Raw genomic sequence first — 13,937 nt, 5'->3', positions numbered from 1 at the left:
GAAAGAGTTAGACAGATTTTTAATTGATAATGGGCGAATGGCCTAATTCTGCTCCTGTGTGTTATGAATTTATGAAGAGGCATCTGGATGGATACATGGGGTGGAATTCTCCCATCCCGCAGCAGAGTGTCCACATCGTCGTAAACGCCATTGTGTTTTACGGCGGCGTGAACGGGCCACTGCCAGGAGTAATTCTGGCCCCTACAGGTGGCCAGCCCAGTGCTGGAGTGGTTCACGCCGCTCCAGCTGCCAATCCTGGTGCGAACTGTGCCCCACGGGATCCGCACATGCGCAGTGGCCTCTTTCAACACGGCGGTCCCGACGCAACATGGCACAGGAATACAGGGGCTGGCGTGGAAGAAATGAGCTCCTCTCCCCCCTCCACGCTGAGTTCCACCGGCTGAGAGCAGATGTGGACGGCACTGGTGGGATTCAGTATTTTCACTACGGCTGCTCGGCCCATCCCGGGCTGAGAATCGGCAGGCCGACCGCGTAGAGCCGTCCGCGCTGGCCAACCACGCCGGCGCCAATGGCGCCGATTATCCGCTCTGCGGAGATACGCGTGCTGGCGTTGGTGGGGGGTGGGTGGGGGGGTGCGTGGCCCGGTCGCGGGGATTCTTCGGTCCGGCCCAGGTTCTGGAAGAATCCCGCCCAGGATAAGCGACTAAACCAGGTAAGGGCAGAAGCATTTTTTCAAGTTAGGGCATCATGACTCCATGGCTTGGAGTGTCGAAGGACCTGTCCCTGTGCTGTACTTTTCTTTGTTCTGGATTGTGGTGTCTGCCCTGGTATTCATGTGACTGAACAGATCTTTAAACACAAAGGGCAGGGCGTCCCGTGAGGTCGTGGATCCGGAGGGCAAGATTTGTTTATTTTTCTTCCTTTCTCTGCTTCACAAATAAGACATTGGGTCTCAAAGGGTAATGCAGTTTGATGGACAGGTTGTCTGTATTCTGAACAATGGGTAACAAGCTCCGCCCAGTCATTCAAAACATTGCCCCCAAGAAAGATGGCGATCGCGCATGCGTCTTGCTGCATGTTGTCCCCAATAAAGATGGTGACCGTTAACGCTGCGGCCACCAGCCCCGTTCGTGGTAAATGGACCCCGTTTGTCCGCTTTTTTGCCTTTCGGTTTACACAACATGTTTGAGAAATCTCCGATCCTTCTCACCTTCCGTACCAATATTCTCTCTTCGCGTGTGCGAATTCGCCAGAGAAGTGCCTGTTAATCGCCATTACTTGCAGTGCGCATGCTTTAGTTGCATCCCTCATTCAGTCTGATTGGTTGGAGGACCGGCCACTCCCGCCCGCTCTCCCTATTGGTCCGGAGCTGCCGTCAATCTCCTCCGGGGCATTGAGAGCGAGAGCATGCGCAGTCCGGCTGCGGGGCTCAATATTAGCGCGCAGGCGCAGCGTCAAAGAGCTTGGAGTATGCGCAGTGCGATTGATGTCTCGGGCCTTGTTTGTGCCTAAGATGTGGAGTCAGCGGGTGGGAGGAATTGGACTTTGTGGATCCGCAAACCCTTCACAATCATTGTCTGTGCTGAGAGTGGAGACATGAAATGGTGGAGATAGTGAGAAGGGTTTGGATTTCAGCCCAGGAAGGAGGGAGAGTGTGTGGGACGGGGATTGACAGATTTGGGGGGAACAAGAGAAGGAAAAATGTTCCAGAGAAACTAGAATTGTCTGTTCAGAATAGTTTTGCTTTTCCAGGGTATTAGAAGAGGAGGATTTACAGACTGAAATTCACATCAAGATCTGACACAGCCACCTGATTCATCAGGACCGAAATACTGTTGTCATTTACAGTGGGAGGAGAAATGTTTGTTCTGTCTTTGAATGAAAATTTCAAACCTCAGTGTGACTGGGAAAGCACCAAGACACACACATTGAGTGAGAGTGTTTCAGTGAACTGACTGTGGAAAGAGCTCTCACAGCCTGAAAAAACATCACCATTCACAGTGGGGACAAACCGTACATGAGCTCTGTGTGTGAATGAAGCTTCAACTGATTGTACAAACTGGAGAGACACAGGGATACCAGCACTATGGAGAAACCGTGGAAATGTGGGGACTGTGGGAAGGGATTCAATTATCCATCTCGGCTGGAAACTCATCGACGCAGTCACATTGGGGCTAACAAAATGGAGAAACCATGGAAATGCGATGATTGTGGTAAAGGATTCAATTATCCATACCTGCTGGAATACCATCGACAGAGTCACACTGGGAAGAAGCCATTCATCTGTTCCGAGTGTGGGAAGGGATTCACAACATCATCCCACCTGCTGTCACACCAGCGTATTCACACAGAGGAGAGACCGTTCAGCTGCTTTACCTGTGGAAAGAGGTTCTCATGTTCATCCAACCTCAATGCACATCAACGAGTTCACACTGGGGGGAAGTCGTTCACCTGTTCCTTGTGTGGGAAGAATTTCGCTGGTCCATCCGGTCTTTGGTCACACCAGCAAATTCACAGAGGGATGAAGCCGTTCACCTGTTCTGTGTGTGGGAAGGGCTTCACTCTGTCATCCAACCTGCTGTCACACCAGAGAATTCATACTGAGGAGAGGCCGTTCAGTTGCACTTCCTGTGGAAAGAGGTTCAGGTCTTCATCCAACCTCCATGCACACAAGCGGGTTCACACTGGAGAGAGGCCATTCACCTGCTCCATGTGTGGGAATGAATTCACTAATTCATCCAGCCTCCAGTCACACCAGCGAATTCACACAGAGGAGAAGCCATTCATTTGCACATACTGTGGAAAGAGTTTCAGGCAGTTATCAATCCTCACTGCACATCAGCGCACTCACACTGGAGAGAGACCATTCACTTGCTCCGAGTGTGGGAAGGGATTTACTCAGTCTGGCAGCCTGCATTTACACAAGCGCACTCACACCGGGGAAAGGCCGTTCACCTGCTCTGAGTGTGGGAAGGGATACACTCGGTCATCCCACCTGCTGACACACCAGCGAGTTCACAACTGTCTGCAGGGTTTGGATTCTGCTGTTAAGCACATCCAGGATTGATAATCTGACAATATTTGGTTTGTTTCTGCTGACATTAACAATCCCTATAACTGGCTGGAGTTTAATATTCTGGATCTGTCACTGATTTTCAGGATGTGGAGATGCCGGCGTTGGACTGGGGTGAGCACAGTACGAAGTCTTACAACACCAGGTTAAAGTCCAACAGGTTTGTTTCGATGTCACTAGCTTTCGGAGCGCTGCTCCTTCCTCCGGTGAATGAAGAGGTCTGTTCCAGAAACACATATATAGACAAATTCAAAGATGCCAAACAATGCTAGGAATGCGAGCATTAGCAGGTGATTAAATCTTTACAGATCCAGAGATGGGGTAACCCCAGGTTAAAGAGGTGTGAATTGTCTCAAGCCAGGACAGTTGGTAGGATTTCGCAGGCCAGATGGTGGGGGATGAATGTAATGTGACATGAATCCCAGGTCCCGGTTGAGGCCGCACTCATGTGTGCGGAACTTGGCTATAAGTTCCTGGTACCCTGAGAGCCCCACCCCTCATTCACTGATTGGTTGGAGGACAAGCTGTTTCCGTTAGTCATTTTGCTACCCCCTATTGGTCAGGAGCTGCCGTCAATCATTGCCTGGGCATTGTGAGGTGTCAGGTGAGAGGTCAGTGTTAGCACTGGGACTGCGGCGCCGAGGACCCGGGTTCGATCCGTGTGGAGTTTGCATATTCTCCCCGTGTCTGCGTGGGTCTGACCCTTGGCTATAAGCCCTAATTTTCAGGCCTGCAAAGTTCCATTTAAAGAGCACCATCTGTGATTTTTTTGCTTTAATTCAGGAACTTGTTGCTAATAAATTTATGAACTTTTCCGTCAGCACAAAATGGATCTTTAGTGCAAACTCTACAATTCACTGTCTCTGGGTAAAGTTGAGCAAATGACCACAGGCTGACTGGTTGTGATTTAACCTGAGGCACACCTCTGGCGAGGAGCAAGGTTGAGAAGGCAGGCCTTCATGAATAGCCTTGACTGATGCCCTTGCTCTGCATTACAGACCAGCTGTCTAGCCAAGTGAGCTAAACCAGCAATACCATGGCTAAGATTCCACTGATTAACATCACCAATTAGAAACTGGTGATTAATCCTTGCTGACAATTCTTACTGACTGACACATTCTTCACAGTGACACCTCCACTATCAAAGTAAATTCTCAAGGAACTTAAAAGAACTTAAAGTCACTTATGAGCACTGAAATTAAAATTACTGAAAAGAGAAATGTTGCTGAAGCTTTTCATTTTGTACTTATCAGGACAAACAGAAAAATGCCAAATTTCAAATGATCACAATTAATACAACAGGCGTCAAGAGGGCTGATTGGTTTGCAAGTGCACTCTGATTGGCTGAAACATTGATGTTGAGAAATCAACAGAAAACTACAGGTTCCTTGAGCTTCCGAGTAATTCAAAAAAAGTTGCAAGTCTTGATCATATTCCAGAGAACTGGTGCCTGTATATGAAAGTATGTCGCTTTTAGCAAAATAAAATGAGTCCTGTTACGAGCTGGACTGATTATCTTAAATTGATTGTCAGTGTACCTATTAGCGCACTTAGGATTGTTCAGATCAATGGCAATTTTTATTGCGCTTTAAAAAAATAACTTTGGAGAACCCAAAGTTTTCCAATTAAGGGGCAATTTAACATGGCCAATTCACCTACCTTGCACATCTTTTTGGGTTGTGGGGGTCAGACCCACGCAGACACGGGGAGAATATGCAAACTCCACACGGATCGAACCCGGGTCCTCGGCGCCGCAGTCCCAGTGCTAACACTGACCTCTCACCTGACATCTCACAATGCCCAGGCAATGATTGACGGCAGCTCCTGACCAATAGGGGGTAGCAAAATGACTAACGGAAACAGCTTGTCCTCCAACCAATCAGTGAATGAGGGGCGGGGCTCTCAGGGTACCAGATCTGCAGAGAAGCGACCACACAGGCGCACGTGCCAACTCAAAAAAAGGTTTCTCCCCTCAATTTCTAATCTGGATGCATCGTAATGATTTTTGTAAACCGAGATTACAGCTATCGGGTAAAAATTAAACAGATTGGGCCTTATTTTCTTGAAAAAACAAATAATTGAGTAGTGACCTGATACAAAGCTTTAAAACGATCTGTGAGTTGGACAGGGGAGAGGTGGAGCGGATGCTGCCAATTGTAAAGGAGTCGCAAACTGGGAGCCAGGAATAAACATGGGCGGCACAGTGGTTAGCACTGAGAAACGGTGCGGGATTCGTCGGTTTCGTGCTTAACACCGAGGAGGCTGACAAGCACTGTTGCTTCACAGCGCCAGGGTCCCAGGTTAAATTCCTGCTTGGGTCACTGTGTGGAGTCTGCATGTTCTCCCCGTGTCGGTGTGGGTTTCCTCCGAATGCTCGGGTTTCCTCTCACAAGTCCTGAAAGATGTGTTTGTTGGATGAATTGGACATTGTGAATTTTCCCTCTGTGAACCTGAACAGGTGCCGGAGTGTGGTGACTAGGGGTTTTTCACAGTCACTTCATTGCATAAGCCTACTTGTGATAATAAAGATTATTATTATTGTAAACTAGGTCATAAATACAAGAGAGTTACTAATAAGTCCAAGAGGGAGATATAGACACATTTCTTCATTCACTGGATTAGAATGTGCAACTTGTTACCAGGGAAGGAGTTGTGGAAAGTGCTGGGATATTTCCAAAAGGAAATGGGACAAGCACATGAGAAAAGGGAATGGAAAGATCAGCTGACAGGCTGAGATGAGGTGGATAGAATGGAAGGAGATGTGTTGAGTATAATCAGCAGCAGAACAGTTGGACCAACTGGCCTGTTCATTGTAGAATCTAAGTAATTCAATGTAAACTTCTTTTACACAATATGAGGATTGCAGATGGGAAATTCAAACCAAACATCATGTAAGTCCTGACAGTCTATCGATTCATCAGGAGTTGAAAATCATCGGCCTTTCAATGTGGAAGGAGAAATGTTTGTCCTGACTAAAAGAAAAGATTGCAAACATCAGTGCGACTGGAAAAGCACTGAGGCACATACACACTGAGTGATTATTCCAGCGAACTGACTGTGCAAAGAACTTTAACCAGCCACAGAGTCTGAAAACATATTGCACCATTTACATCAGGAAGAGACCGTACTCAGGCTGTGTGTGGACCAGGCTTCACATCAGGAAGTGACCGTACTCAGGCTGTGTGTGTGGACCAGGCTTCACATCAGGAAGAGACCGTACTCAGGCTGTGTGTGTGGACCAGGTTTCACATCAGGAAGTGACTGTACTCAGGCTGTGTGTGTGGACCAGGCTCCACATCAGGAAGAGACCGTACTCACGCTGTGTGTGTGGGGACCAGGCTCCACATCAGGAAGAGACCGTACTCAGGCTGTGTGTGTGGACCAGGTTTCACATCAGGAAGGGACCGTACTCAGGCTGTGTGTGTAGACCAGGCTCCACATCAGGAAGTGACCGTACTCAGGCTGTGTGTGTGGACCAGGTTTCACACCAGGAAGAGACCGTACTCAGGCTGTGTGTGTGGACCAGGCTCCACATCAGGAAGTGACCCTACTCAGGCTGTGTGTGGACCAGGTTTCACATCAGGAAGAGACCGTACTCAGGCTGTGTGTGTGGACCAGGTTTCACAGCAGGAAGTGACCGTGCTCAGGCTGTGTGTGTGGACCAGGCTTCACATCAGGAAGAGACTGTACTCGGGCTGTGTGTGTGGACCAGGTTTCATATCAGGAAGAGACCGTGCTCAGGCTGTGTGTGTGGACCAGGTTTCACATCAGGAAGTGACCGTACTCAGGCTGTGTGTGTGGACCAGGCTTCACATCAGGAAGTGACCGTACTCAGGCTGTGTGGACCAGGCTTCACATCAGGAAGAGACCGTACTCAGGCTGTGTGTGTGGACCAGGTTTCACATCAGGAAGTGACCGTACTCAGGCTGTGTGTGTGGACCAGGCTCCACATCAGGAAGTGACCGTACTCAGGCTGTGTGTGTGGACCAGGTTTCACATCAGGAAGAGACCGTACTCAGGCTGTGTGTGTGGACCAGGCTCCACATCAGGAAGGGACCGTACTCAGGCTGTGTGTGAGGACCGGGTTTCACATGAGGACGTGACCGTACTCAGGCTGTGTGTGTGGACCAGGTTTCACATCAGGAAGAGACCGTACTCAGGCTGTGTGTGGACCAGGTTTCACATCAGGAAGTGACCGTACTCAGGCTGTGTGTGTGGACCAGGTTTCACATCAGGAAGTGACCGTACTCAGGCTGTGTGTGTGGACCAGGCTTCACATCAGGAAGAGACCGTACTCAGGCTGTGTGTGTGGACCAGGTTTCACATCAGGAAGTGACCGTACTCAGGCTGTGTGTGTGGACCAGGCTTCACGTCAGGAAGAGACCGTACTCAGGCTGTGTGTGTGGACCAGGCTTCAACTCACCATCCAACACAGACAGACAGAAGGACACCGCCACCATGGAGAAACCGTGGAAATGTGGGGACTGTGGGAAAGGATTCTATTCTCTATCTGAAGTGGAACCAGACCAGGACCAGAGTAGCAGGTTTATGAGAATAACATAATCTCCAAGTTCCCCCCCAACTCATACACTGTCCTGACCTCTCTGATATCTAGTGCTGCATGAACAGAAATTTCCTCCAATTAAATATTGGAAAGACTGAAGCCATTGTCTTCAGTTCCTGCTTCAACCCTGGCTGCCAACTCCATCCCTTTCCCCAGCAACTTTCTGAAGCTGAATAGAATGGTTGAGAGCCTTGGTGTCATATCTGACCAGAGATGGGTCTTCCGGTTGGGGCTATGCCTGGGTAGGTCGCACGTTCGGCAGCTCCTGCCGTGAACGGACTTTTGGGCCCTTCTATGGAGCCCCAGCGGCACTTGGACGACGATTCCCGGTGTGGGAAGGCAGCAGTGAGGTTCCCCCAGCACTGTATGGAGTGGACCAGGAGCGGAGTGGTCAAAAAAGTGGCATTAGAGAAGAGAGGAGAACGGGTGAGAAAAAGCAAGATGGTGGCGGGCGGAGACCAGGCAGCATGGGCTCAGTGGTCTCGGGAGCCGCAAGAGTTTCGGAGAAGCTGCTTTGCGGAATTGAAGGCGGAGATGTTGGCCCCGATGAGGTTGTCGATTGAAAGGCTGGTGGAGACCCAGAGGATGCAGGGGACAGCGATTAAGGAGGTGCAGCAAAAGGCCTCCGAGGACGAGATCCTGGGCCTGGCGGTGAAAGTGGAGGCGCACGAGGCGTTGCATAAAAAAATGGCAGGAGAAATTTGAGGATCTGGAGAACAGGTCGAGGAGGAAGAATCTGCGGATTCTGGGTCTCCCTGAAGGTGTGGAGGGGTTGGATGCTGGGGCGTATGTGGCTACGATGCTGGGTACGCTGATGGGTGCGGGAGCCTTCCCGAGGCCCCTGGAGCTGGATGGGGCGCACAGAGTCCTGGCGAGGAGGCCCAGGGTGAATGAGCCGCCGAGGGCTGTGGTGGTGAGGTTTCACCGTTTCACCGACAGGGAGTGTGTCTTGAGATGGGCGAAGAAGGAGCGGAGCAGCAGGTGGGAGAATGCTGAAATCCGCATTTACCAGGACTGGAGTGCAGAGCTGGCCAAGAAGAGGGCAGGATTCAACCGGGCCAAGGCGGTTCTCCACGGAAAGGGGGTGAAGTTCGGCCTGTTGCAGCCAGCGCAGCTATGGGTCACGTATCAGGACCGACAGCACTACTTTGATACACCGGTCGAGGCGTGGACCTTTATCAAAGATGAGAAGCTGGACTCAAATTAGCGGTTTGTAGCATGCTATGGGGGATGTTGGGGAGTGGGAGGTGGCGATATTTGTGTTTTTTCTGTATGTGTGCTGGTTTGGGAAGGGTTGTTCCCCGCGTTCAATGGGGAGGGGGCGTTCCCCGCGTTCGATGGGGGTGGGGGGGGAGTGTGTGCTGGAGGCCCTGGGCCTTTGGGGAATGGGGCGAGGTTGCAGGAGAAAGGAGCTGCGCCATAGGGGGCGGGGTCGGCCCAGGCAGGGATCGTAGGCTTTTACCCACGGAAAGGGGGGGCGGGGCCTGATGCGGGGGGGCGTCACTGGACTGGAGTACACATTGGTTTGTAGGGGGAGTGGAGGGGGGGACTTGGGCCGCCCCTTTGGTGGGGGACTTTGAGGGGGAATCCAACAGGAGGATCGGTGGCAGAGGCGTGAGTGGCCGGGGTCAGCAGGAGTCAGCTGACTTATGGGAGTGCAGTGGGGGGAGCAGGGGGGTTAAGCAATTGCTTGGCTGGGGGATGGGGGGGGGTTGGTGGGGGGGGGGGGACTGGGTTGCTGCTGTACTGACTGAGGGCGAGCTGGAGGTAAGAGGGAGAGTCGGGGCAGGGAGCCTCCGCCTGGGGGGCTGAAGAGTGCCGGAGGCGTGGGCACGTGGCCGGCCTAAAAGAGGAGATGGCTAGTTGGCAGGGGGGGGGGGGGGGGGGGGTTGGTCATCCGACTGATCACGTGGAACGTGAGAGGCTTGAATGGGCCGGTCAAGAGGGCCCGGGTGTTTGCGCACTTAAAGGGACTAAAGGCAGACGTAGCCATGTTACAGGAGATGCACCTGAAGGTTGCGGATCAGACCAGGCTGAGGAAGGGATGGGTGGGGCAGGTCTTTCATTCTGGGCTGGATGCGAAGAACAGGGGGGGTTGCAATCTTGGTGAGCAAACGGGTGACTTTTGAGGCGGCGGGTATTGTGGCGAATAAGGGGGGCCGATATGTGATGGTGAGTGGTAGGCTGCAGGGGGCTCGGGTGGTGCTGGTGAATGTGTATGCTCCGAACTGGGACGATGCAGGGTTCATGAAGCGCATGCTGAGCCGGATTCCAGATCTGGAGGCAGGTAATCTGGTAATGGGGGGGACTTCAACACGGTACTGGACCCGGCACTGGATCGGTCTAGGTATAGGTCGGGTAAGAGGCCGGCTGCGGCCAAGGTCCTGAAGGGGTTTATGGATCAGTTGGGGGGAGTGGATCCGTGGTGGTTTGCCAGGTCAAACTCCTTGTCTTCCCATGTGCACAAGGCCTACTCGCGAATAGACTTTTTCGTGGTAAGCAGGGCGCCGATCCCGAGAGTGGAGGGGACGGAGTATTCGGCCATTGCGATTTCGGATCACGTCCCGCACTGGGTGGAGCTGTAGTTGGGGTGGGCGAGGGGCCAGAGTGGCGCATGGATGTGGGACTGCTGGCAGACGAGGAGGTTTGTGGGCGGGTTCGGGGGTGCATCCAAAGATATGTAGAGGCCAATGATAATGGGGAGGATTCGGTGAGTGTGGTCTGGGAGGCGCTGAAGGCAGTGGTCAGGGGGGAGCTAATTTCAATCAAGGCCCACAGGGAGGAGGGAGCGGATGGAGAGGGAGAGACTGGTAGGGGAGATACTGAGGGTGGATAGGAGGTATGCGGAATCCCCCGAGGAGGGGCTGTTGAAGGAGCGCCGGAGCCTCCAAATGGAGTTTGACTTGCTGACCACGGAGAAAGCTGACGTCCAGTGGAGGAGGGTACAGGGAGCAGTGTATGAGTATGGGGAGAAGTCGGGTCGGATGTTGGCACATCAGCTGCGGAGGAGGGAGGCGGCTAGAGAGATGGGGGAATCAGGGATGGGGGCGGGAACACGGTGTGGAGTCCAGCTAAAATAAACGAGGTCTTTCGGGACTTTTATGGTAACTTGTACAAGTCAGAACCCCCTTGGGGGGGGGGGGGAGGATGCGGCAGTTCCTGGACCAACTGAGGTTTCCAAGGGTGGAGGAGGGGCGAGTAGAGGGTTTTGGGGCCCCGATCGAGATGGAGGAGCTAGTTAAGGGGTTGGGGAGTATGCAGGCGGGCAAGGCCCCGGGACCGGATGGGTTCCCAGTTGAGTTCTACAGGAAGTTCTTTGAACTGTTGGCCCCATTGCTGCTGAGAACCTTTAATGAGACGAAGGAAAAGTGAATTTGTCCCCCGACGATGTCGCAGGCTTCGACCTCGCTTATCCTCAAGCGGGACAAGCACCCGCTGCAGTGTGGCTCGTATAGGCCGATTTTGCTCCTCAATGTAGATGCCAAGTTGTTGGTGGAGGTCTTGGCCACCAGGATTGAGGATTGTGTCCCAGGAGTGATACTTGAGGATCAGACGGGGTTTGTGAAGGGCAGGCAGATGAACACGAATGTGCGGAGGCTCCTGAATGTGATTATGATGCCCACAGAGGGGGGTGATGCAGAAGTGGTAGCGGCAATGGACGCGGAGAAAGCCTTTGACCGGGTGGAGTGGGAGTATATGTGGGAGGTGTTAGGTAGGTTTGGGTTCGGGGAGGAGTTCATAGGGTGGGTTGAATTGTTGTACCAGACACCGGTGGCAAGTGTTTTTTTAAAAAAATATTTTATTAAAAATGTTTGGTCAACCAACACAGTACATTGTGCATCCTTTGCACAATATTATAACAACACAAATAACAATGACCTATTTTATAAACAGAAAATGAATAAATAATAATTAACAAAAATGAAAACTAACCCTAATTGGCAACTGCCTTATCACAAGTAACACTCTCCAAAAATATAATTTAACAGTCCAATATATAATTATCTGTAGCAACGACCTATACATATGATACAGTATATATTAACAACCCTGAGAGTCCTTCTGGTTCCTTCCCCCCCCCCCCCCCCCCCCCCGATCCTGGGCTGCTGCTGCTGCCTTCTTTTTTCCCATTCCATCTATCTTTCTGCGAGGTATTCGACGAACGGTTGCCACCGCCTGGTGAACCCTTGAGCCGACCCCCTTAGGACGAACTTAATCCGCTCTAACTTTATAAACCCTGCCATGTCATTTATCCAGGTCTCCACCCCCGGGGGCTTGGCTTCTTTCCACATTAACAATATCCTACGCCGGGCTACTAGGGACGCAAAGGCCGAAACATCGGCCTCTCTCGCCTCCTGCACTCCCGGCTCTTGTGCAACCCCAAATATAGCCAACCCCCAGCTTGGTTCGACCCGGACCCCTACTACTTTTGAAAGCACCTTTGTCACCCCCATCCAAAACCCCTGTAGTGCCGGGCATGACCAAAACATATGGGTATGATTCGCTGGGCTTCTCGAGCACCTCGCACACCTATCCTCCACCCCAAAAAATTTACTGAGCCGTGCTCCAGTCATATGCGCCCTGTGTAATACCTTAAACTGAATCAGGCTTAGCCTGGCACACGAGGACGACGAGTTTACCCTGCTTAGGGCATCTGCCCACAGCCCCTCCTCGATCTCCTCCCCCAGCTCTTCTTCCCATTTCCCTTTTAGTTCATCTACCATAGTCTCCCCTTCGTCCCTCATTTCCCTTTATATATCTGACACCTTACCATCCCCCACCCATGTCTTTGAGATCACTCTATCCTGCACCTCTTGTGTCGGGAGCTGCGGGAATTCCCTCACCTGTTGCCTCGCAAAGGCCCTCAGTTGCATATACCGGAATGCATTCCCTTGGGGCAACCCATATTTCTCAGTCAGCGCTCCCAGACTCGCGAACTACCCATCCACAAACAGATCTTTCAGTTGCGTTATTCCTGCTCTTTGCCACATTCCATATCCCCCATCCATTCCCCCGGGGCAAACCTATGGTTGTTTCTTATCGGGGACCCCCCCAAGGCTCCAGTCTTTCCCCTATGCCGTCTCCACTGTCCCCAAATCTTCAGTGTAGCCACCACCACCGGGCTTGTGGTGTAGTTCCTCGGTGAGAACGGCAATGGGGCTGTCACCATAGCCTGTAGGCTAGTCCCCCTACAGGACGCCCTCTCTAATCTCTTCCACGCCGCTCCCTCCTCCTCTCCCATCCACTTACTCACCATTGAAATATTAGCGGCCCAATAATACTCACTTAGGCTCGGTAGTGCCAGCCCCCCCCTATCCCTGCTACGCTGTAAGAATCCCTTTCTCACTCTCGGGGTCACCACTTCTTCTACCTCGATCTGTGCTCCCAGTCCCACCCTTTCCTGCTCTTCCACCTTGGGAAATTCCAGCCGATCCAAAAAGCCCATCATTCTCTCCCTCCCATCCGGGGGTTGAGCTTCATATAATTTTTTATAAAATGTCTTGAACACTCCATTCACTCTCACCGCTCCCCGCTCCATCTCTCCTTCCTCATCCCTCACTCCCCCTATTTCCCTCGCTGCTCCCCTTTTCCTCAATTGGTGTGCCAGCAACCTGCTCGCCTTCTCCCCATATTCGTACTGTACACCCTGTACCTTCCTCCATTGTGCCTCTGCAGTGCCCATAGTCAGCAAGTCAAATTCTACATGTAGCCTTTGCCTTTCCCTGTACAGTCCCTCCTCCGGTGCTTCCGCATATTGTCTGTCCTCCCTCAAAAGTTCTTGCAGCAACCGCTCCCGTTCCTTACTCTCCTGCTTCCCTTTATGTACCCTTATTGATATCAGCTCCCCTCTAACCACCGCCTTCAGCGCCTCCCAGACCACTCCCACCTGGACCTCCCCATTATCATTGAGTTCCAAGTACTTTTCAATGCACCCCCTCACCCTTAGACACCCCCCCTCATCTGCCATTAGTCCCATGTCCATTCTCCAGGGTGGGCGCCCTCCTGTTTGCTCCCCTATCTCCAAGTCCACCCAGTGTGGAGCGTGATCCGAAATGGCTATAGCCGTATACTCCGTTCCCCTCACCTTCGGGATCAACGCCCTTCCCAGCACAAAAAAGTCTATTCGCGAGTAGACTTTATGGACATAGGAGAAAAACGAGAACTCCTTACTCCTAGGTCTGCTAAATCTCCACGGGTCTACACCTCCCATCTGCTCCATAAAATCTTTAAGTACCTTGGCTGCTGCAGGCCTCCTTCCAGTCCTGGACTTCGACCTATCCAGCCCTGGTTCCAACACCGTATTAAAATCTCCCCCCATTATCAGCTTTCCCATCTCTC

The 13,937-nt window shown here is 51.9% G+C and overlaps 1 protein-coding gene across 1 annotated transcript; it reads left to right on the top strand.

Annotated features, from left to right (window-relative positions):
- The first annotated feature begins 1,451 nt into the window (after positions 1-1,451).
- LOC140421559 (uncharacterized) lies at positions 1,452-4,760 on the top strand. Its single transcript, XM_072506344.1, has one exon. It carries the CDS (start codon positions 2,048-2,050, stop codon positions 3,026-3,028), a length of 981 nt encoding a protein of 326 aa, XP_072362445.1. The 5' UTR covers positions 1,452-2,047; the 3' UTR covers positions 3,029-4,760.
- The last annotated feature ends 9,177 nt before the right edge of the window (positions 4,761-13,937 follow it).

This window comes from Scyliorhinus torazame, chromosome 5 (genome assembly GCF_047496885.1).
Source record: "Scyliorhinus torazame isolate Kashiwa2021f chromosome 5, sScyTor2.1, whole genome shotgun sequence".
In the NCBI taxonomy this organism is placed as follows: domain Eukaryota; kingdom Metazoa; phylum Chordata; class Chondrichthyes; order Carcharhiniformes; family Scyliorhinidae; genus Scyliorhinus; species Scyliorhinus torazame.
The sequence above is the reverse complement of the archived record's forward strand: the minus strand, read 5'-3'. Positions and strand labels throughout refer to the sequence as shown.

Excerpts from the sequence above, each read along its gene's own strand:
- LOC140421559 (XM_072506344.1), top strand. The coding sequence starts at position 2,048 with ATGGAGAAACCGTGGAAATGTGGGGACTGTGGGAAGGGATTCAATTAT.